The sequence below is a fragment of the Pholcus phalangioides genome, unplaced genomic scaffold (assembly GCF_987345545.1).
Source record: "Pholcus phalangioides strain wild (caught in Gottingen) unplaced genomic scaffold, Ppha-v1.0 ptg000015l_1, whole genome shotgun sequence".
NCBI classification, from domain to species: domain Eukaryota; kingdom Metazoa; phylum Arthropoda; class Arachnida; order Araneae; family Pholcidae; genus Pholcus; species Pholcus phalangioides.
In genome coordinates, this window is record NW_028301608.1 from 43,558,343 (window position 1) to 43,582,325 (window position 23,983).

General features: G+C 34.3%; 1 protein-coding gene across 1 annotated transcript in view; it reads right to left on the reverse strand.

Annotated features, from left to right (window-relative positions):
* Positions 1-23,983, reverse strand: part of LOC149076072 (sperm-specific sodium:proton exchanger-like) — a 118,215-nt gene that overhangs the window by 64,441 nt on the left and 29,791 nt on the right. Inside the window, exons 6-8 of the mRNA XM_089243598.1 lie at positions 21,248-21,518; positions 14,594-14,737; positions 8,559-8,712 (exon numbers count right to left, since the gene is read on the reverse strand). Of these exons, the coding sequence (XP_089099724.1) occupies positions 8,559-8,712; positions 14,594-14,737; positions 21,248-21,518 (569 nt within the window). The remainder of the gene's footprint in view (positions 1-8,558; positions 8,713-14,593; positions 14,738-21,247; positions 21,519-23,983) is intronic.

Here is a 23,983-nt window from a genome sequence, read left to right on the forward strand (position 1 = left end):
AGAGAAGAAAGTAGAGTGCAATTGGGCAACATACGAATCCCTAAGCCAAGAAAAGTTACCTACCACTAGCATACTTGGGGGTGGGGGGGGGAGTTCTTTCAAGGATTATAGGGTTATTTTGCAGAAAAAAATATACAAAACCCCCAATTGGAAAAAAATGATTTCCCCCGCCCGCGGAAAATACAGCTTACGCCTATGGTCCCATGGTATCTATATATCCAACTGCTTTGTTATGCAAACTGTTGTTTCACCTATGCGCAAACTATGAACCATAATCTTGAATCATGAATATCAGTTACTGTACCAGGCACCAGAGTAGTGCAGTGATAAGATGTTCACCTTCCACCATGAAGGTTACCGTCAAGGTCCACGGGTTCGAATCCAGGCACAGAATGTCAGAAACAAGTTTTTTACCTGCCTCGCCTGAGGCAACCACCGATGGATGGAGCCTTCATTTCCCACCCGACTTCACTGGTTGGAAATTGTCTTATGGCAATATATGACCCGAGTTGCTGTGCGGTAAAGTAGTTACTGAACCATAAGTAGTCTAAGACCACTAAGTAGTAGATACAGAATGTTTGTTCCACTCAGACAAAAGTTTTAATGACTACTCCAAAACATTGATAAAATACAAGTTTTCAAATCCTCAAAATGAGCAAAAGAAAAAAATTGATGAACCAAATGATTTACATAAAGACTAAATAACCTAAAACCTACAATTTCTGCTTTGGCAGAATCATTAATTGCAATCTACTGTATTTGTATTATTAGGCGATAATTTAGATGATTCCCCTCTTCATTCATAAAAACTTACAAGAATTATTTTAACAGGATTTGTTAAGAAAAGTAGGAAAAAGCTTGTAAAGTAGGACATTTAACAAAAAATTAAGAAAAGTAGTATAGTAAATGGTAAGACAAAAATGGGTGCCCTGTATATAGGGAATGATAGAGTCAGGAGTATCACTTTGGAATTCCCACTTGCATTAACACCCAACAAGAGCCTGAGACAGTGTTTTACAGACACTGTAGTCAGCGACATCTTAATGAATACGGCCAAATCAAACAAGGACACAAACAGGAGTTCAATCAACAAACTAAAAAAATATATTTGCACATGTGCATTACCAAAACCCTTTAATAGTTTGGGGGGTAAACTATGTATTAAAGGGTTTCACTAATACGCATCTGCAAATATATATTTCTCAATTTGGTCTTTCATTAACCACTTGCCTGATGGGATTTAAATTTTTTTCTGCACAGAAAAGTCAGGTTTTTTATTTTTTCATTCCATTCATGTCTGACTAGAAATAACAGATAATTACAGAAAATACAAATTCAAAAATCTTAACATTTTGATTCACTTACTACCTTTTTGAAATTTAAAAAAAAACTCAAAAGCTCTTATTTGAAATTTTTTTTTTTTTTTGCATTTTTCACAAATAAATACTCTACAGCCCTGACTCCCAATGTGGGGCACATGCCCCACAGGGAGTCAATATGATTTTAAGGGGGGGGATTTGATTTTTAGTGGGAGCGATCCAGATTTATGAAGTCATATTTAATGAAAAAATAATTTCTCAGAATTAAGAAAGAATTCATATTTGTTAAGGAAATAATTTAAGAATTAATGAAAAAAATTATCTCAGAATAAATAAAATTCTTCAATAATGTAAGGCTCCCTATATCTGACTAAAAGTTCTTGGGCCCCGTTCAATCCACCTGTTAAGACGCCATTGTGTGAATATAGATGCCACAGTATGACTTATTGGTCATTGAGCTTAACTGAATTTTTTTTTCTTTGACCCGCACTATACTGTCTCAAAGGTTCAAACCTCTGCTTTGGACCAGGTTGATAGATTTTTTGCCTTCCTCCATGTGAGGAAAGGAGATCCCCTTTCAAATAATAAAAACTACAATAAAACCTTTCTCAACAAACACTCTCCTTTAGTGGAAACATCTCAGTAATACAGTTCTTTAAAATTACATCAACAGGCCTTGGTGTATTTTTCTATCTATAAATGAACACTCCTCGGTAGTGGACAAAATTTTAGTTATCAAGAGATCAGTTATCAAAAATCAGTTATCAAGGGATTCTACTTTATATGTCACGGAAACAGGAATGGGTGTAAGTAGGACCAACTTTCGGGGGGGGAGCACACAGGCTAAATTTGATGTTTGTGGAGAGCAAAGAGAATCTCCCCAAAGAAATTTTGAGCTTTTAACCTGCAAATAGCATTTCAAATTCACAGAAATTGATTAAAACAGTATTAAAAAATTCAATATTTTAACTTTTTTTTACAATTTTTGTTTGTCTCTCCCCCCCCCCTGTCTGATTGGGGGGGGGGAGGCATCAGGATTTTATAAGATCCTTAGGTGGGGTATGACCGAAAAAAGGTTGGGAACCACTGCTCTACAGTGTGCTAAAAAAGAGAAAATAGATAAACAAATAATGCAGTATAAATGTCCAAGTTTGGGTAAAAACGAGTAGATCACAAAACAACTTATCTATCAAAAGCAGCAGAAAAATGTAATAACGAAAGGGAAATCGACATACTAATGAAAATATAAAGGAATATAGTTACAAGAATGTCTATCTACTGTCACTAGTGTGCAATATGTTATAGACACATACTGAGTAAAAAAAGAACTTCCTAAATCAGGGGTTCTCAAACTGTGCACTGCGGCGCACTGGTGCACCTTCAATATTTGTCAGGGGGACCGCGGAACGGTCACATGAAGTACATGAAGCTTAAGAAATTCCTGTAACTTATCCTTAGTCAAACTCAGTTATTCTTACTTCTGCACTTGGTATGTTTACTAGCATTTATAATGCAATGGTTTTCCAATTGGAGCTGCATTTGATTTTAAATGTGCAAAACAAATGCTTTGGGTATCAAGTCCTGTCGGCTCTGCTTTAGTTGAAAATAATCTTTAAAACTGAGAATTTATACACCCTAAGCTCTAAGAAATTTTTAGATGAAAATAAATGAGTTTAATTAGTGTTAACAGATGCTGCATGAGAATTTTTATATGGAATAAAATTTTGGGCAGATAAGAAAATTTAAAATATCAAAATAAATTCTCAGTACTTATAATTCCAAATATAAAACCCTTTAATCTACATAAAAGTGTTTTTTAATTTAGCATATCTATCAGGTTAAAAAACTATTTGACAACATTGACCAATAAGTTTTTTTTACCGTTTTATAGTTTTTGAAGTCTAAAACCTAACTCTGTGATGCCCTGTCATACATATTTTGAATAAGCAGCTCTATTCCGCTTAGTAAATTGAACACGGGTAATCAGTAGCTTAGATAAAATGAACCACAAAACTATATTTTATATGTTCTAGACTCTTATGTTGAAAAATTCAAACTTACAAATTATAATTTATGTTTTGTTTTAATTATTGTAATAAATCAGTGTTTAAAAATAAAACGTAATACATAAAAAAGTTTTTCATCATGTTATATACCTGTTGTGTTCAAAACATTAATCAAAAAGTATTCACTTAGGTTTTGACGGTTTTCAGTTTTTGCGACAGTTTAAACCAGTTTTTGATGCTTGTCATGGCAAAAACCCAACCCTGCACTGAACCAAATCTAACTTCACAATGTGCCATTGAAATAGCTGCCGTGATGAATTCAGCTACACGTAGTGTTGGTGGCATTAAAAATACTACTTCTCCAGGCATTAATTTAGTGCGATCAAGAGATAGAAAATTATGGAAGGGACAGCCTATTAATTCAATACAGCTAAAATTAACAGTCAGAAAAATTGCTGTACGTTATGCGGATCCAATAAGCATCACAATGAAAGGCATGCATACTGGAAGGCAAAGCCCCGCGTCACAGTTGCATAGGATATATATAGACATATTCCAGTTGTGCCACCTGAGGTTACAAACATAAATATGCACACACACACACACACACACATCATCAAAATTTCATTCATTTTTCTTTTTTAAATAAACATTTTCCATCTTTGTATCCACATACTAAAACTATTAGTTATGCATGTTCAAAACTTGGACATCTTGCCGAAATTGTCAATCGTCACAAAAATCAAATGCTTTATTGAGAGTTACAAAGTCTGATCCAAAAAATAAAAATGCTTCAGTATTGCAAGTTTCAAATCAAACACACACACACACATTCAGTTTATTCAAACTCTCAAACTTTGATGCTGATGATTTACAATTACTGTACGCTCCGCCCCCAGTGGGTGTGATTCATCAGGTTGAAGAATGCGACCTTGAAATGTAAGTTGAGACGGGAGCACCTTATGCTCTCATTTTGCAATCTACCTTTGGGCGTTTTAAAACAACGCTCCATCATTTGCAAAACACAAACATGGTTTTGAGATCATATACACCCATGAAATTTCAATTTTGGGAAAATAGATGTGAATGTTATGTTTGGAAATAAGTCGGCAAAGCACTCTTGGTTTTGAAGAATGAAAATGTCAGTTTAGCTGGTCAAAATTGGATTCATGCTTCAAATTAGATGGACATATTCGTACAACAACAAGAGGTAAATGAACTTTCTAATCATCTACCTCTTACTTTGCAATCAATATTGCGAAAATTTGATTATGTTTTCTCCCAGTGTCGTTGCTATGCGTAATGTGAAAATGAATTTGATTTTGAAACCTCATAGAGTTCTTAAGTTTTTCAAGCTTTGTGTGGTGCCGATAGCGATCCATGCTAAAGTTGATGAATTAGATAGACTGTTACACGCAAGGAGAGCCTATTAAAATTTCTGAATGGGCTATGCCTGTGGTTCCAATTCTTAAAACTAAGGCACTGCACGATTTTGCGGCGATTTCAAGCTCACAGTTAATTTCTACCACAGAGTTAAAACAGTACCCACTTCCATGATACAACTTTCTTTTTTCAATTTTCAAAATATTTCAAAGTTCATTTAAATACAGCACCCACCTCCATACACATTGGAACCTAGGCGCTTAGGCCACATAAGTCCCCCACCTCTAAGGAGCTTTGAGAGAAAGCAGAGGCTCTCAAATAATTCATGAACATTCAATACAATCCTCCTCTGCATATGCCCTTTTGAGTCATATTTTTGGTCATCTGAAAACCCTAGACCCAGGGCCATAACATGCCTTCTCAGGGCCCTAGGGCAGACTTTTCCTTGGGGCCCTCCTTGAAAGGTTTATGAAAGATTGAAATGCGAAATGAGTGTACATTTTCTGTGGTCCACCCATGCAACTCTGGGGCCCCCAGTTGCTCCAGCCTAGTTACAGGCCTGCCTAGACTCTAACCAATGTTTTTGCCATATCAGAGCTTTTTTGGCATCTACAACAAAACTTTCCTAAACAAACTCTGTGGGAGCACCCGCTGCACATGAAAAACTACTAAACACACTACTGATCTGTATTAATCCAGTTCCACACCGCTCCTGTTGCACTGTGAAGCACTATGACACGTAGCAATATTGGGCTCAAATCAGAAGAGCCTAGAACAATGTTAAAGGAAGTGAAGTGCGAGTGATTGAGCACTTTGTTTCACGTGGACAGCATGTTAGTACCCAACCAATCATCCCACCAAACAGTGATCCACATTAGAAAAAACACAGTCCGAATAGAATGTGTATGAATGACACACTTTTTTTACAAACTGCATTATTTTTATACCACGAACAGACAAAATAGATTGAACTGGTAAAATTAAAAAAAAAATTTAGAGGGAACGTTACTTATACAAAAGCCAAAACCATCGTGTGAAAGTACAAACATAATGCAAAGAAGAGATTTTCCAATTCCTACAGCCAGCACACACCGTTTAACCGCGGAAGGAGAACCCACTAGATGGTTTGTACAATGCAAGATTTTCGGAAGAACTCATTTTCACACTCCAATCACCACCTACTGTCAGAAAGGGGCAGATTCCGGAAAATGTGTCAGGAGGGGCAATCTATTTTGTGTAGGTTCGCTCGATTGTCTACTATTTTATGGGCCAGAGCATCTTTTCCCATACTATTCGGCCCTTTGGAGGGGCAATCGCACCCCCCCCCCCTTTGTATCTGTGCCTGCTGTCGGAATCAAAAAATCTGCCTGCAATTTCAAAACGACTCGCACCACAAACCAAAATTGCCGCAAGGATTCGGCACACCTTGTAACAAAAGAACTGTTTCGGCAAAGTTTGGACCAGCTCTTGCATCCGCGCCATGGTTATAGAAATATAATGCTTGGTCTTTTAATGGTGACCTGTCATGCTTGTGAGGCAAGTCGAATCACAAAACTTCATATAGGCTTGGAAATAGGCCAAGCCAGTAATTTCAACTTTTTCTGGGGGGACAGAACATATACTCAATGTATGTATATGTACAGTATGTATATGTATGTATATGTACTGTCCTGTAAATGCTAGCTCTGCTTTTATCTCATCAACCATCTGTCATAGAGGTATATGATTCCAATTTAAAAAATGTTCAACAGGCGTTCATGAATTTCCCTGTACCGGTTTTGAGAGTGAAAATACAGTGTACAAAGGTTTTTAACAGCTGGCTGATGTGAAGATATTTTTTTTTGGAGAGAGAGAAAATTCAACTGTCTTGCAGGGGCTTGAACCCACCTCTTTTCACTTTCCTGGTGAACACCCTAGACCACTAGACTAGACTACAGAGGCAAAAAATATCTCAATCTTTCCTTGGATCTTGTGTGCACTGAACGGGACAGTACATGGGCGATTGGACACAATTCAGGCCAAAGCTCACAATTGCTGATGATGCCACCAGATGGCAACTTATCCGAGGATGTCACTCTTCGATATCCATACAAAGGTTTTTTAACAGCTGGCTGATGCGAAGATATTTTTTTTGGAAAGATTGAAAATTCAACTGCCCCTGCGGGATAGTGGTCTAGTGCATTCACCCGGAAAATGAAAGGATATGGGTTTGATTCTCCACAGGGTCAGCTGAATTTTTTTCTCTTTCCAAAAAATATACCTTCGCATCAACCAGCTGTTTAAAATCCTTTGTATGGATAGCAGAAAGTGATGTCATCCTCAAAAAATACAGTGTGTACCAAAATTAAAAAAATAAATTTTTACACGGCCCACCTGTGCTCTAACTCCCAATTAAGAAGTTGTTGCCCTGTCTCTCTTGATGCCAACAAAAAAAAAAATCCACGTTTCTAAGTGCAATATTCACAGAGATATTCAAATTTGAAAAAAAGAGGAAATTTGGGAAAGAATACCATTAAATGCAGAAAAGCCATTTCACCCGGTATATGCTGTTACATATTTTATATACATATATAAATTTTTTACGGGGTGGGTAATATCGCTGGGTATCAGCTAGTATTTTATAACTTTAAATAACCATAGAGGGAATGGAATTTTCTGGATACTGTGAAGCAGTGGTAAAAAACAGCTAATAGGGTGCTCAGTTTCACTCTCAAAAAGATCTCTTCGTGTTCTTCTTAAGTGATTCTTCCACTTTTCTGGTGCTTAGTTACTTCTAGATTAGAGTAGGCTGTTAGGTTTTGAAGATGATGATTAATACACAGTCAATCAACCACTTTTGCTTAGGGGGCAGTATATTTATATTTCATCATAATTATTGGTTTTTTATTGCTCTTACTGTGTTGCTCTATTTTTAATATAGTTTAGATATATATTTGACATTCATATTTCTTATGGGAGTCTTTTTTTCAGCCATCTCGTTGGGCAATTTGTCTGTTGCAGCTTTTGTATTTGTATAACATTTTCTAGTAAGAAACACCATCCTATTTGTATGAACAGTAGGGAATTTCTACAGCAACAATCATAATAACAATAATGTCACTTATGTCCAGCATCTTTCAAAATTGTGACAGCAATTAATGAATATCATTGGAGGTTCATCTAAAATAATGTATCAATTTGTTGTATTTATCTCGCAAATTCTCTCTCATCCTATACTTCAAGTTTGACTAATTTATTTTGTAAGTGCCTGAAGTGAAGCAAATTTCATAATTACAACCGCACAGGATTGAGAACAAACTGCAGTGGATGATTGCACATTTGGTTGCATAGTTGGAACATTTTATTTGACAGAATTAACATTAAATTCATGATTATTATTTTTTTAATGATGTTATAACTTTGCTGATGTTGGTGATCGTTTTAGAGAATTGTTAGAATTTGAGTTTCACAATAAAGAAACCTAGATTCATCCAGATCTAATGCTTTGGTATCTTGGAAGAGATGCGAGACAGAGTCAACTTGGTCATGTCATATGTTCCATCTTGTGGTTTGTATGTGTTACTGCAACTTTCAGATCTCCATATACAATATTCAAAGGGGAGAAAAAAAACTTTTTCGCTTATTTTATAAAAGTAGAAAAAGAAAAAGTTTTATAAAAGAATAAATAACTTATTCTTTATGAAAACTGTATAGACAAGCAGACATTTGGAGAACTACAGTTCTCTTACTTTATGAAATTCAAATAAAAAAAAATTTCTTCTTCAGAAAGAAAGTGCTAAAATATAAATCTCAATATAAAAATTAGATTTTAAAATGTGAAAGAATAAATAAAAAATAGTAATTTTGATACCTCCTTAAGTTCCAAAGTGTGTTGCATATACAAAGAAAGCACAAGAGCAATAGCTCCGCGGAATCCAGCCCATACCAAAAGAATGGCATGAGAAGTAGGCAAACCATATCCGAGTCTTGACAAAATAGGTTGGAGAAAGAACACCATAAAAGCTCTGTAGGAATGAATACAGCAAAAAGAAAAGGACAAATTATGTTGGAAATATAGGCTTCCTGAAATTCTTATAGTTATGGGTTCAAGCTTCCTACAACTGACTGGGAATAAATTCTGTAGAAAACACTGAACACACAAAAACCTTGAATAAAATATTTTTATTTGAAAAAATATATTCATTTTTCAAATAAAAATATTCCAATAATATTCTAACTTATCTTTCCAGTCACACTCAGCAATTCACTAGTATTATCAATATGATATCAGTAAAAAACATTATCATAGACCTAAAAACATACTTTTCATCAATTAGATGAAAAAATAAATTTGATCTTCAACCGATACCAATCTGATACTGGACTTTTTCACTGTGTAATACACAGTGTATGTTATGACATTTTTGTGCCTCAAAATATTTAATCCTTAGAAATTGCATAGACAGACTTTAATTGTAAATTTAATCTAAGAATAGAGAATTTTTTCACACAATGTACCACATCCCAATCACATCTTTGCTTATCATTTTTTTATACATACACATGACTAAAACTGCTGTGCCACATCAACTTGGTTTATGCTAGAAGGCACCAAGACATAGGCCGGTATTACACTATAAAAGTTTGATAAAATCCCTTGTATAAAACTCAAAAAATTCGACCAATAAAGTTCATAGGTTACATTCGAGCAAATGAAACTGATAATCTTATTGGTGGCATTTTACAAGTTTTATAAAATTACTTTTATCAAACTTTTATAGTGTAATCCCGGCCATACACATAGATGCAAATCCCATAAACATTCTCATGGATCTCTGGCCTATGAGAATTGATTTTTTTTAAACAGAAGTAAAATCAGAGAAAGTTCGAATCGCTCTACTTTATGACTGTCACATGTCAGGTTAGTTTTTTTTTTTTTTTTGGGGGGGTATTCATGATTTTCAAGCAGAAAAGAGACAGGTACCTCAGGTAATCAAAATGTAGTTTGTAATTAATGTTGTTTGACCTAATTCCTGGAAAAAAAGGAGGGATGAAGTCATTAGTGATCAAGTTTTTTTTTATCATTCGATCATTTTTATCGCACCACAGTTATTTTCTGCACAAGAGGGCTGATTAGACTGGGGCATACAGTTTACTGTCGAATCCAAACAGCAGTGTTCTACATTATTTTTTTCCATATATCACACTAAGGGGTTAGTGTACTAACTTTCACTTTTGTATGGTGTGTGTGGCAATTTAATTTCATATGTTTGATGTTTGTGTCCCGAAAAAACAAGTGTGCGGTGTCTCTCTCTCTCTCTCTCTCTTCGAATTTTATTATTAAATTTCTGTTGTACCAGTAATTTTTTTAGCCCAACTAGAAGAGATCTCAGTAACAAGTTAAGTGTGATGGCAGAATTCCGGCATTTAATCTTTTTCTGTAGACAAGGACAAATTAGATGAAGGCCTGCAGTTCATATCTGACTCTTTTCAGAGCATATTTCACACACTCTCCAGCATGGGTACCAATTCAAAAGAAATTAATCCAAGGAATGTTCATGCGCATGTGGTCTAATAGTAGCAGCAGTAATAGCAACAAAGTACTCTGCGGTCATGTTATCACCATTTCCTATTATTGAACATTTTCACTCTTAAACCAGTTTCAGGAAAAATTGCATATTATATGGAAGAAGGTAGGGAAAATGTTGATTCAAGCTTGTCACTTGATTTTTTCCCATCATCGACTAACTCACTGAAAAATAAAATCCGAGGATATGCCTGCTGCCCATTACTGTCATTAATGTTTCCCCATATACTTGTTTAGTCAATGAGAAATTTCTACACATAAAAGTGTCATTTAAACCAGGTTATCCAAAAATAGGTTATTGTTTTGCTTCAAACTTTCCTTTTCCACATGAAAAGGAAAGTAGTATATATATAGTTATTATGATTACATTTGAAGTAAATTCAGAAATAATTACCAATCAGTTATTGTTATTAGAAACCAAGAATTTTGATCCAATCACATTAAGCAGCATATTAGTATAAAAAAATGTCTAATTATTATTACACCCCCCCCCAACCCAATGTGCCCCTCTGAAGGTCAATCTTGCATACGCCAACGCTCATGACTAGAATGCAGAGAATTCTAATGTGGTTGGCCTTCTCATGGTGCAACTTGGGTAATGCTAATTCCCCACAAGTCATTATACCAGTTGATCACTGTTTGGCGCAGCATAACCTTCACGGTCCTTGCACCAATAAAAAACAAACTTCAATTCAAAGGTGCATATGCACCATTGAATGGCTGATAGCACATATTGCAGCAAATCCGTCAGAAATATGTGATGTTTGTTGTTGATGAAGTGCTGTTGTGCATTATTGGAGTTAGGACCCTCGAAGACCGAGATCTTTGATGGGGTGTCCTCTAGTGAAATTTATAGTGTTAAAAACCAATGAGGTTTGTCCCAGGCCACCCCCCCCCCCCCCCCCGCTAGAACCCTGCATTTAAGGAGTCATAGTGCTCATTTAAGCCATTGAGGATAGATGTGCTTGATTTCATACTCTGGAGATATTCACAGACAACTCAGATGAGCACTAGGGTGGGTCAAAAATGAACTTTTTTAAAGAGGTACATGCGATAAAAAGGTGTTAAATGGTCTCAAAATAACACGTATGATTTTTGTTTTTAATATTCAACTGCCTCTGCATTGATAGAGATTTTTTTGTTTTTCAATATTTTGATTTTTTTGAGGCGAAATTCAGTTTGGTTCCCAACCAATTAACGTTACTTTCTTCACACACAGACAACGTGTCACGTTGTAGGTGTGGGTAGAGTGGGGTGGGGAGTCTAGGAAGACCTTACGCATGTGGGTAATAATGAAACTAATAAAGCATATACAGAAAGAGAGGACTTTGTTGTGGCAAAAATTGAAGAAATATGGTCAAGATCTTTCATTCCTACTGTCCAACATAAATGACTGAAAGCGATGTTGCAGGCATATCTCTCTCATCTGAAATGCAAAAATCTTTCAAAATCACACCCTAAAATACCGAAGAAGAAATTAGAAGAGTTTCATCGTACCGGTAAATTATTGTTCTACATTTTATCCTGTAAGTGTAAGAACATCGATGAGTGCATTTCTCCCAGACACAAAAAATTACCTGTCAGAGAGAAAAGGTTACTAGACGACCAACAAACCACTGGAAGAATGGTGATAAAAACTGTAGATATTGTTACAAATAAAATAACGGACACTTTGAAAAAGAAAATGCTAAGGCAAAAATCCCAGTTTGAGCCTTGAAAAGGAAGCACATTTAATGTGTTAACTTTCATCTGAAACTTGTCAATCAGACAGTGACGATGTATTCCAGCCACATTCACAAGCCTCAAAGTCAGCGGCTGCTGTCGATATGCCTATCGCTACAACAGTGCAGTAGACAATGTTTACTTCCAAGAATGTAAAATAGATATGAAGTATCAGATAGGGCTGGGGGAAACTATTGCTTCTGCAGTTTTTCACACTTCCACTTCAGAAATTATTGATAAATATAAGCTTTGCCAGAAACGGCATATATCATGAAAATTAGCCACAGAAGAAGACAGTCTTACAAATACCTGCTTTATATTTCGGTGAACTGAAAGATAAAATTTTAATCATATCAGAAAAAGACGGAAAAAATGTATAGACATATCAATGAAATATGGTCTTCAAGAATGCTAACAGAACCAGAGTTGAAGTTCTGGGGCTATATTGCACTGGCCTTAGGCACATCTAAATGCATAGAACAAGCAATCTTCGATTTCTTCCTGGAATAAGAAAAATCTATGGAGTCTTTAGTTGCAGTTGGGTGTGATGGAACTAATGTGAATGTTGGTAAATCTGGAGGTGTCATAAATCGCAGTGGATTATCTGCCCACTGCATGTGAACGAATTATCTTTCCAACACTTGTTTCTACACATTGAGGGCAACGCATCGGGAGCCAAAATATTTTTAGGGAAAATCTGCAAAGATCTAGAAATGTGTGGAAAAAGGGCTCATTGTGTTTTGTTTCAACATATTTCAACAGAGTTACCCAAGTTTTCCATTTAAGGTATTAGCACAGACCAAACATATTTGATTGTACAGAATAGTCTCTGCAGTTTCAACAGTCATATTTCCTAAGGATTTAGCAAACAAATCGCCAGGCAAAATGTCTCATGCCCGATGGCTAATTTGTACCAATTGAATTCTGCATTTATACGTTTTGATGGAATCTCTTCACTTACAAACTTAGTAATTCTTGCAATGTATGTCATCAAGGTTTACGCTCCAACCTGGTTTGCTACCAAAATTGACCCTTCCTGTAAACAGAGCACATACCTGTTCAAACTCATCACTGCAACTAGGTATTTGCCTGCCAAACTGAAAGGCAAAATGTAACCCATAATTTAAAAAAAACAGTTATTTCGCACACCCTGAAAATTCACTGATAGCAATGCAGACCGATTCTGAACTGCACATCTGTGAATTGGCAGCTCGTTGCATTTTGAAAGCCTGCAGCATTCAGAAAAGTATACTGATTGTTTCGGCTTATTATTGTAAAATTTGATATGCATCATCTTACATCGGTCTCACTGACTGGCAGAAGAATTTGATCCACCAATATTGAAATCCATACCAGTTTGTTGGCATGTTTGTTGCTCAAAAAGCAGAAAAAGAAATGCCTTTACTACGCCTGCCATGTCATACACAAGCAGTTGAAAGGTCAGCCAAGACTGTGGACTTTTTAATTTTGTGGTTTTAAATGTCATTACTGTGAAAAACATATTTTTTGCTGTGAATTCAAAGAAGTCTGTACTTTTTGCTATTATTACTGCGAAAGTAATTACCTTATATTTCCATTTAGCTAATGTTCATACAGTAAGTGGAACTCTTGGACCCGCTGGAGCACATGTTTGTTATTATCGGAAAGCGAATGAAATGATTCAAGTGAGTTGACCATTTACATACACAGCAGTGGTTCCCAACCTTTTTTCCTTCCTGCACCCCAAGAGCAATGCGACTTTCCTTCCAGCAACCCCCTTGGCTAATATGTTTTTACCTGTTACCAAATTCAGGTTTTTTCTGTAATTAAATTACATGAATTATCTAATATAGGTAAATAGAAACAGGGTCACAACTAGGGAGGAGCAGGTGAATCTGCTGCCTGGAGCACTAGATCAGAGGGGGGAGTCAATTTCACCCTTCAATACCTCCTTCAACATTACAAGGGAAAGCCAAAGTGCCTGCTTGCCTCGGCTGACCAGGCATCTAGTTGCGGCCCTGTACAGAAAATATCAGTCAGAACATTCTGGAGTCAAACAGCACCACACTTTTCTAGTATAGTGTTGACTAAAAGAGGCATTTGTCAGAAGATGAACAAGGAATCCAAACTTGTTCTGGGGGATTCGACTAAAGAAAGAGTGAAAACATCCTTAACAAAAAAGAGATGGAACCTAATTAGTTTCAGAAACCAGTTTCTTTAAAGATAGGTGGCACTTTTTGAAAGTTCAAGAAAGGAGGTGCGTTGAGATGAAGGGAGCAAAGAGTTTAATAGAGCATTTCAATACTGAAAAGTATTGTATCGTATTTACCTGAGCTTATTTATCCACTCGCGGTTTCTCTTCGAAATTGTTTTGATGTGTAAAAATTTGTATGAGAGTGAAAACACCATCATAATAAATGTCATAAAAAATTTTCACCCCAGTAATTATGCCCCCTTAGGCGGCCACCTCGTCGCTTCATGCCTGGCCTCAGCTCTGGGATTGGAGTTGATGAATAAAATTGCAAGGCAGGCATTTTTGATAACTTCGCAAAAAAGGGGGGGGGGAAGTCAACAGAAAAAGAAACACTTCATATTTTTAACAAATATAGAATACTTGCCTTATTATAGACATAAACACATAAGTAAAAAATGCAGTTGATGCAAAACGTTTATCATCCTCTTTATGTTGCAAATCTTCTGCAGTCATTCCAATCAAAATGTGTATGATAGTGTTTGCAAAATCGCTCAACATATTCCAGAAACTGTGGAATGCAAAAGTAAAAAAAAAAAAGAAAGAGAAATAGACAAAAAAATGTTAGTATTTGAAAGAAATGTTTCAAAAACAAATTAAAGATACATATTTAACCTTAGACTACTAGCTCTGCATCTCAAAAACTTAGTCGATAATATAGGTAACATGCAGTTTTTATTTTAGTTAAGTATTCTACGGTTAAATTACCTATACAGTAAAAGTACATTGAAACAAGAGCTCATAACCATGGAAAAGAACTGTTGTCATAACAGACTTGCATTCACAGGAAAGATGTATTTTGTTCTCAGTTAGGTAATAAATAGAACATTTCTGCTTCATCTGAATTACGAACATTATTATTATTTGAAAATTAGCAATTGAACAAGATAACATAGGCAAGGGGGTCTTCAATCCATAGCCCCAGAGTGTTTAGTAACTTATATGTAGTAGGCTGTGTAGCCGACAGGCATCAGTAAAATGTCAAATGGGGACTGCGGTGCCTCAATGATTCAAGGCGCCTAGCATAAACAGATATGGAGAGGGGTTTACTCAGTGGCATAGCCAAAAGGGCAAAGTTGGGACATCATCTCCCTGTTCACTATGCCACCCCTAGGACCGGACAAATCGCCAAAAATTTATATGCCTAACTTAAAATAAAACATGCCTGAATGAATATTTAATATACAGGGTGATTATAAAAAAACTATCCCGACATATGGGCCCCTAACTATCATACCATTCACAGAAACTGAATGAAATTTTGGCATAAGGTATTTTGATGTATGTGCTCAAGAATGATATGGAAAACAACATTGTCACTCTAACAGTTACGGTTACAGTGAGAAAATTTCGAAAATATCAAATGGCAACACCAAGTTTTTTGTATTGGAATGTGATCTCCATTGTGAAAAACCCTAAATAGCGTTCGAACGGCAACTGTAGCATGAAAATCACCGGCGGTAGATAGGCTAAAAGTGAGGACAACCAATAAGGACAGAGAAGCAACATAAAATAAAGCATTTTATTGTGTTTCACAAATTTTCCACATGACCTTGTGGAGGACTAATCAGGCTGGGATCTCAGCCGAAGAAACGGTGTGACGAATGAAACGAACATTAATGCTCTGGTGCACGCCAAAGTCCTTTTTAATTTTTCCTTGCCTAGCTCCGGGGTTTTTTGTGCTACAGGTGCCATTCTAATGCTATTTAGTGTTTTTCAGTATGGAGATCGCATTCCAATACAAAAAACTTGGTGTTGCCATTTGATATTTTCGAAATTTTCTCACTATAACCGTAACTGTTAGTGACACTGTTGTTTTCCATATCATTCTTGAGCGCATACCTCAAAATACCTTATGCCAAAATTTCATTCAGTTTCTGTGAATGGTATGATAGTTAGGGGCCCATATGTCGGGATAGTTTTTTTATAATCACCCCGTACTAACATCAGGCATTTAGTTGAAAAAATGTGTGTCCTCCGGGAATTTTGGGCAATACATTTGTCCAGTCCTGCATTATGAAATACTACAAATTTTATTTTCCATTATTAATAAAAATAATTTAGCTAACCATCCAAACAATTAAAAATTTCAATTGTGATTTCAATGCTGCATTTAACTTTATGAACTTGTCAAAACATATATTCTGCTCATTTCAAAGTTTTCTTAGCATGATTATTCCACTTTGATTTGTTTGGTCATTTGGAAATCACTCTAAGCCAGTGTTCTTTAACCCTTTTGCTGCGCAAATAGTCAGAGATATGCTTTTATCTCCACACAAGCTAAAAAAATTCACCCTTTTTTAATTGCAATTGAACTCAAATGTTACATACATGAATAGAAATGAAAAAGGGGAGAAATAAGGTACAAACAAACCTGTCAGAGAATAGGGAAATAGTGAAAGAAAAAAAACGAACTAGAAACCTGACGTGTGTAGATTTTTATAATATTTATACTTTGTTTTAAAAATTTCATTCAAAAAACACTTCAAATCATCAGAGGTTGATTAGTTGGTTAATAGCCAAGTAGCACAAAGATATAGATCTATATCGTAAAATTTCAGCTTCCAATATAGATCTATATCGGGCCACGATATCGTTCTGGCTAATAAAGGCATAGTCAGAGATAAATAGATCTTTACCGTGAATGTGATATATTCAAATAATTCAAATTTTGTACGATAGATGGCGCCCTTTCGGAAGAAATAATTAAAAAAAAAAGTGTAATTATTTGGAGGTGGGTGGGTTTGAATCCATGTACCCTGAACTCTTCCCATCTCTAACCCCGTATCTTACCAACCCACCACTACAGCACTGGTTATTGGTTGTTATTATAACATTAATTTACAAATTAATTTACAAGTAACATTAATTTTTTTTACTTGTATTTTCAATCAAATTTATTCATTTTCATGTATGCACAAAAATTACAAAATAGAAATTGTGAGACATATTTATCATTTTGAGGCAGATAATTGAAAAATTATATTATAATTAAGGAAATTATATATAATACAAGAAACACAAGAAACAAATTAATGTATTGTGTAGTATATTATTTATTTAAAATTATTAATTTATAAGCTAATAAAACAAAAAATACAGAATAAAAAATATGCATCACAAAAGAGTTAAAATTCTCAAAGTATGGTAAAAAATGAAAACATCAAAGGAAAAAAATAAATAATTTTAAGAAAAACACACAACAAAAACAAGAGCAATTTTTTTTTAATTAAAAAATATGTGCAATTATAAAGTGGCAATTAAAGTTACGGTGGATAAGTTCTCGCTCCTCCTGAAATACCAACATCTACGATGTAAAACATACACAGTAAGGATTCAATTATAACTGACAAAATGATTTTGATATATCAACATAATTAATCCTATTAAAATCAAAATTTCATATAAAAATTATTCATTCAAACGTTTTTAATTTCAATTCAAACAAAAAATTGTACGCTCGACTTTAAATTTTCTCCAAATTTTTATTTAAAGGCACACAATATGTTGATATATCAGCATATTGTGTATCCGATATATATCTTTGTCAGGTTCACGATATAGATGTATGTCATGTTCAGGATATAGATGTATGTCATGTTCAGGATATAGAGCTATGTCTTCTTTGATAGATCTATATCAGGTCTATATCGAGAATCTGATATAGATCTTTGTCAGGTGCATATAACATCATAAATAATTTGCACCATATAAGACGAGATCGTTCTATATCATAGTTATGACATCTGATATTCCTCTGACATTTCGATATATAACGATATGGTCCAAATATTGTACTATATCGTTGTTCTACTGTCTATAGGATAATCTATAGACGATGGAAGCTATTCAAGGGTTAACTGGCAGACCGGTGCCAGTACCTGAAACGTTTTATCTAAACGTTTAATTTTTATTCATGCGGGGGCATTCAAGTATTACATAAGCACCAATGGGGAAAGGGGCACTTTGCATTTGCTAACTTTTTACGGCAAAGCGTGGGGAGGAGTTGGAATAATGATTCAAAGCAACGGTATAAAAATATGAAATTGAAAAATGATCTAGATTTCCGAAAATATATATGCCAATTGGAAGGATTCATCCTTCTGGCAGTTGCAATCAGGGAGAGGGGCCTCAGAACATCACTTGGCCTGGGGAGCCTATGATACTGTTAAGTTACAGACATGGGTCCAGGCCCATCATTAAGGGGGGGGGGCCTGGCTTTTGAAAATACACTAAAAATGATATATATATATCTATATATATATATATACTATATATCTATATATATATATATACTATATATCTATATATATATATATACACAAATATATATATACATACATTGAGTACATGTGCTTTGCCACCCCCCCCCCTCCCTGGAAAAAGTTGAAATGATGGCCCTGCATGGGTCATAGCTGGGCTGGACAAACCTATTGCCCGACATGCCCAGGGCATGTATTATATTATTTTCGACAACATGCCAGACAAGGGCATGTAAAAAATCAAAAATAGTGAATTTTTTTTAGGATTTATGGGAAAGTTAGAGTTTAAACAAATCAGAATGCAAAAATAAATATATACAGTAAAACCTGCCTGTGACGATACCCGTAGGGACCTAGAAAAAATATCATTATAGACAGATTATCGTTGTGGACAGTTTGAGCATTTGCCCTATTTCCTATTAAATAGGAATTCCACTGGGACAAAAGAAAATATCATTATAGGCAGTGTTATGGTTATATGCAAGTTTCACTGTATATACATATTTCCCATTATTTAAATTGTTCAGTAAGTATTTTCATCAATAGATGGCGAACACATTTGTTCTGATATGGGGAAAATATTATGAAAAGTGAAATTTTTTGTTAAGCCCCACAATAAAAGTTTTATGAAAGCAATTTTTTTTTCTTAGCAGTTGATTTTTACACTCTGCATTCGCCTTAGCATTAGAACCAACAGGTTGGAGTTGGAAAAAAAATCAGGAATTTTTGCAAAACTCCTCTGATTTCACATGTTTGGCATGGCTCTGGATAGTTTATCTGTCCATGTTTTTAAAATTTTAGAAAACAAATTTCTTATATCATCTTCGCCAATCGCTAAGGGAACTTTGTTGTCTAAATTAAGCTGTCCCAACTCCTAAGGGAGACCAGGGAAATGGCAAAATTGCCATATAGAAATGTGATAGGATGTTTATCGTATATTGCTGGTCGTACAACGCCAGATATCAGTTTTGCCTTTAATATCTTCTCACAACTTCAAGAAAATCTCGGATTGGTGCACTGGACCTGTCTAATGAAATTATTAGGCTATGTGGAAAATACAAAATACTTTACTTGTCTAAAATTTAAAATTTTAATGTCACATGTTACAATGATTTTAATTTTGCAGCTAACAGAGACAATCGTGTTTCCATTGGCAGTGTTATTTTGTTATTCGATCGTGTACCTATCATGTGGAGGACATTTAAACAAAAGTGTGGAAGTCTTTCAACAATGAAAGCTGAATATGTCACCTTGACTGAAGCTTCAAAGAAACTGATGTGGATTGTTTGAATAATAAATGAATGTAACAATCTGAATTTATTTCAACTTTGAATTGTAAAAATGAACTCTTGCGCGACAATCAAGCAGCAATTGATTTTTTAAATCTCCTATTGAAAATAATAGAACCAAGCACATAGATATAAATTATCATTTTTTAAGAAATATTGTGTATGAACGAAAATTAGATTTATATCACATTAATAGTAAAAATAATCTAGCTGATATTTTTACAAACCTTTTGTGTAAATATGGACTGAAAAAATTTGTTGATGAAATTTTTATGAAGGTTTGAATATTATGTTTAGGAGAACAATCATTCAAATTTTCATAAGGGTTTTTTATATATCAGTTTTTTTGTTCTTTTGATACAATTTTGAATGTTGTTGAATTTAGTATTGAAAAAAAAGAAGATGTTCTTGTATTATGATTATGAATTTTAATTTTCGTGATCATGTGAGGGAGAGCAATTGTTAGGCAGAAATTCTGATTTTCTTTGATGATCACGCATCTTATGTTTATCTACTCATGTCAAGTGATAACGTTTTTTTTTCTTTCTACCCTCTAATATTGTTACTTTAATTTTTGAATATGGGTGCCCAGTGAGCCTGTTTTCATTGGTTGTATTGTTCACAGCACCAGGTGGGCAGATTACTGACTGTATATATAGATTGATCGATGTTTAGTGTTTTGTGCTGTCTTTGTTTAGATGTAATGCTTGAAGTGAATAAAATCGGCTTTGATGCCTATAGTTTTTTTAACCTGACCCAACTTGACTCATAATCTTCGATTTTAAATTTAATGACTGAATAAGAGAAACAAGATCTAAAAATTAACTTTTGAAGCTATATAAACTGTGGCTCTATAATAGGAAACTCATAGGCTTTATTTTCAGATTTTGTGGAAATAAACAGTGTTTACTGCAAACTTTAGCACCTTGACTGATAAAGAAATTATTGCTGAATGTAAGGATGAATCGGGTAATGAAAATACAGAACAAGATGCTCCAGAGCAGTGTTTCCCAAACTTACTCAGCCCATCGCCCCCTTTTCGAAGACAAAATTTCTCATTCCCCCCCCCCCGGAAGTGATGTTAAAAATCCCCATAAAAAAATTAAAGGCAGTGACGAATTTTCGATTTTCTTTGCATCAATAATTCTGCAACAGGGTAGTATAAAAGGGGTTAGAAGTTCAAAAATAATTACAGTAAAAAAATTACAGTAAAGTTTCAAAAGATTACAGTGAACTTCATTACAAAGGATAAAAAACAAATTTGTGAATTATAATTTTATAATTCATAACTACATTAACACTATGAAATATCGATATACAGGCAACTAATGACAGTATCCTTTTATATAGGATTTTCACTGTATATAGATTTTTTAAATACTTGAGCATAGCTTTCCATTCATTTTTCATTTCAATAAAAAGTGAAATAACAAAAGGGGGAAAAATCAATATGATTATTTACAGTGTTACCTGAGCACATTATCAATGACCTCTCGGCTAATGTTGCTTTTATAATAATTCATAACAAGAGCTGTAACTAAAAGAGCTATGACACCAGACATATCAAGCATCATTTGTGCAATGAAGTATGTGAGAAATGCAACACTTATGGTGATTGTTATCTCCACCACTGGATCATTATACACTATGTTAAGAAATTCCACAGCCAAACGTCCAGTCAAGTATCCAAACACAGGAGAGCCTATGGTAATTTTCACAAAATGAAGTACAAGATCAACAGCTGAAATATAAACAGAAATTAAAGTAAAATTACAAGAAATAGCAGAATGCATAAAGCAAATGTGTGAACACAATTATATATAATGCAGCTTATTCAAATCTTATCAGAATCATCATGACTACTAAATAAAATAAATGTTTGCATTAAATTCATGAAAATATTGGGGATGAGCAAGAAGAGAAGTCAAAATAAATTTAGCAATGACAAAAAAATTGGTCGACACTAAATCAAACCCACATTTAATGAATAACCCAAAACAGAAATTTTTAATGGTTAAATCAAGGAAAATTGTTATATCTAAGGGTTGAGATTAACACAAATACATATACAGAAACTTTTAAAAAAAATTGGTTGAATTAAGGAATTCATTAAATCAGTTTATTACAACAGAGTATGACTATATATATAATTTTCTAACTGATGGACATATCACCGAAGTAATAATTAATTTCAAAAGAGCACAAAATGAATACGAAGAGTATAAAGCCCCAGTAGCACATCAATATAGAACGACGTAGAGATTTCGATACCGTTCGACGTCGTTTACCGATGTCGTTCTACGTAAAAATGGCATATATTTGTCTGTATAGTTCGACCTGCCGAAATCCGACGTCGAACTATATCTGACCCCGACACAGTTCGACGTCGTTTACCGATGTCGTTCTACGTAAAAATGGCATATATTTGTCTGTATAGTTCGATGTAGCGAATCCGACGTCGAACTATATCTCTCCCGAGACCGTTCGACGTCGTTTACCGATGTCGTTCTACGTAAAAATGGCATATATTTGTCTGTATAGTTCGACGTAGCGATTCCGACGTCGAGCTACATCTCTCCCGAGAACGTTCGACGTCGTTTACCGATGTCGTTCTACGTAAAAATGGCATATATTTGTCTGTACAGTTCGATGTAGCGAATCCGACGTCGATATAAAAATGTCATGCATTTGTCGACGTAGTTTGACGTTTACGATTACGTTAGCTATGATTTGTTATTACTATAAAACATGTCGCCACATTTCTATTTCGAGAAGTCGGCCCTTTCTTCATCCTGTGGCACACTTAAATTCAAATAAAATAGAAAAATAATTTTTTGTTATGATTGTCACAAAATATGTTTTAAATAACTATTTACTATAATCGGTCACAAAAAATAAATTCAAATTCAAAAACTCAATCTGCCGTTAATTTAATGTTAAATCCAAGTTAATACAGTTTACAATGTCTGCTTTTTCTAGGTTGAATTTTGAGCAGGGATAGGTTTAAATATCTTCTTGTAAGACTTATTATTTGTAATAGATTTCTGCGTTCCATAGTATCAAATGAAATGCAAAAAAGGTTGCTTTCCATAAATATGATAACGTATGATAACAAGAACAGAGGTATTTCTATATGCCTTTTTTTTTGTGCAATTCTTGAAAATTCTTCCATTAAGTAATAACAGAAATGAACCATGGCCAATATTTAAAAAAAAAACTATTGCTTTTTTTCTCTCAAAATTGCTCAGTTTCCCCTCTTACACATACATCTAATTTGAAAAAAAGAATTAAATTCCTCGCACTTAAGTACTCAGATACTTTGACCTTTGAAGACCGGACACACCCCGCTTCCCATCTCATAGATATATCGAAGTGTTCCCGGAGGATGGGTGTATAGTACTCAGATATTGTATAATCAATATCTGCGGCTTCAGACTTCTTTTAAAAATTAATCTGATAATTTCCTTAAAAAATGTTTATGGCATAACTACAATTCTCACGTAGCACACTAGTTGAAAAACTCTGATGCATAAGTTCTAGTTACATTCAGAATTCAGTTTCTATACTACTATACGAAACACTTATGTGTTCTGAACGTAAAAAATAGAACGTACTGCTACAAAAAGTAAGTGTGCCAGTTCAAAATATTTAATGTTATTTTTAATATTTGAAATAATTATTTGTATAATAATTTATTATAATTCAAACTCATCTGTTATTGTTATTAGATAAAATTTTGACTGCTAAGAATTATATAAATAAAATATTTACAGTCCATATAACAGTAAATGGCCACCCAGATATTGAATGAAAACAATGAAATATATGCAATAGGCTTGACAAAATTGTAAAAAGAAACATCACTGAAAAATATTATAAGTGGAATAGGTCTCTGGTATAATTTAAAATGAAAATTTGACTTTCTTGTATTCTTTCACAGGTGATATTTTTTATCCACAGAAAAACAAGGTGCTGCTCTTTCGATTTCAACTGTGGGAAATAATGCAATAATATCTGGACGTATTATGTAGACACATAATTTTGTACATGAACAAAACGCCTATTATTTCCTGTCAAACTCAAAAACCTTGAGCAATTATTTTTCTTTTATTTCTTGAAACAGGCATATAGTTATATGTATTTTTGAGAGAGCTTTTATTTTTTTAATTTTTATTATTTATTTTATTTTTATTTTGAGTTTTATTT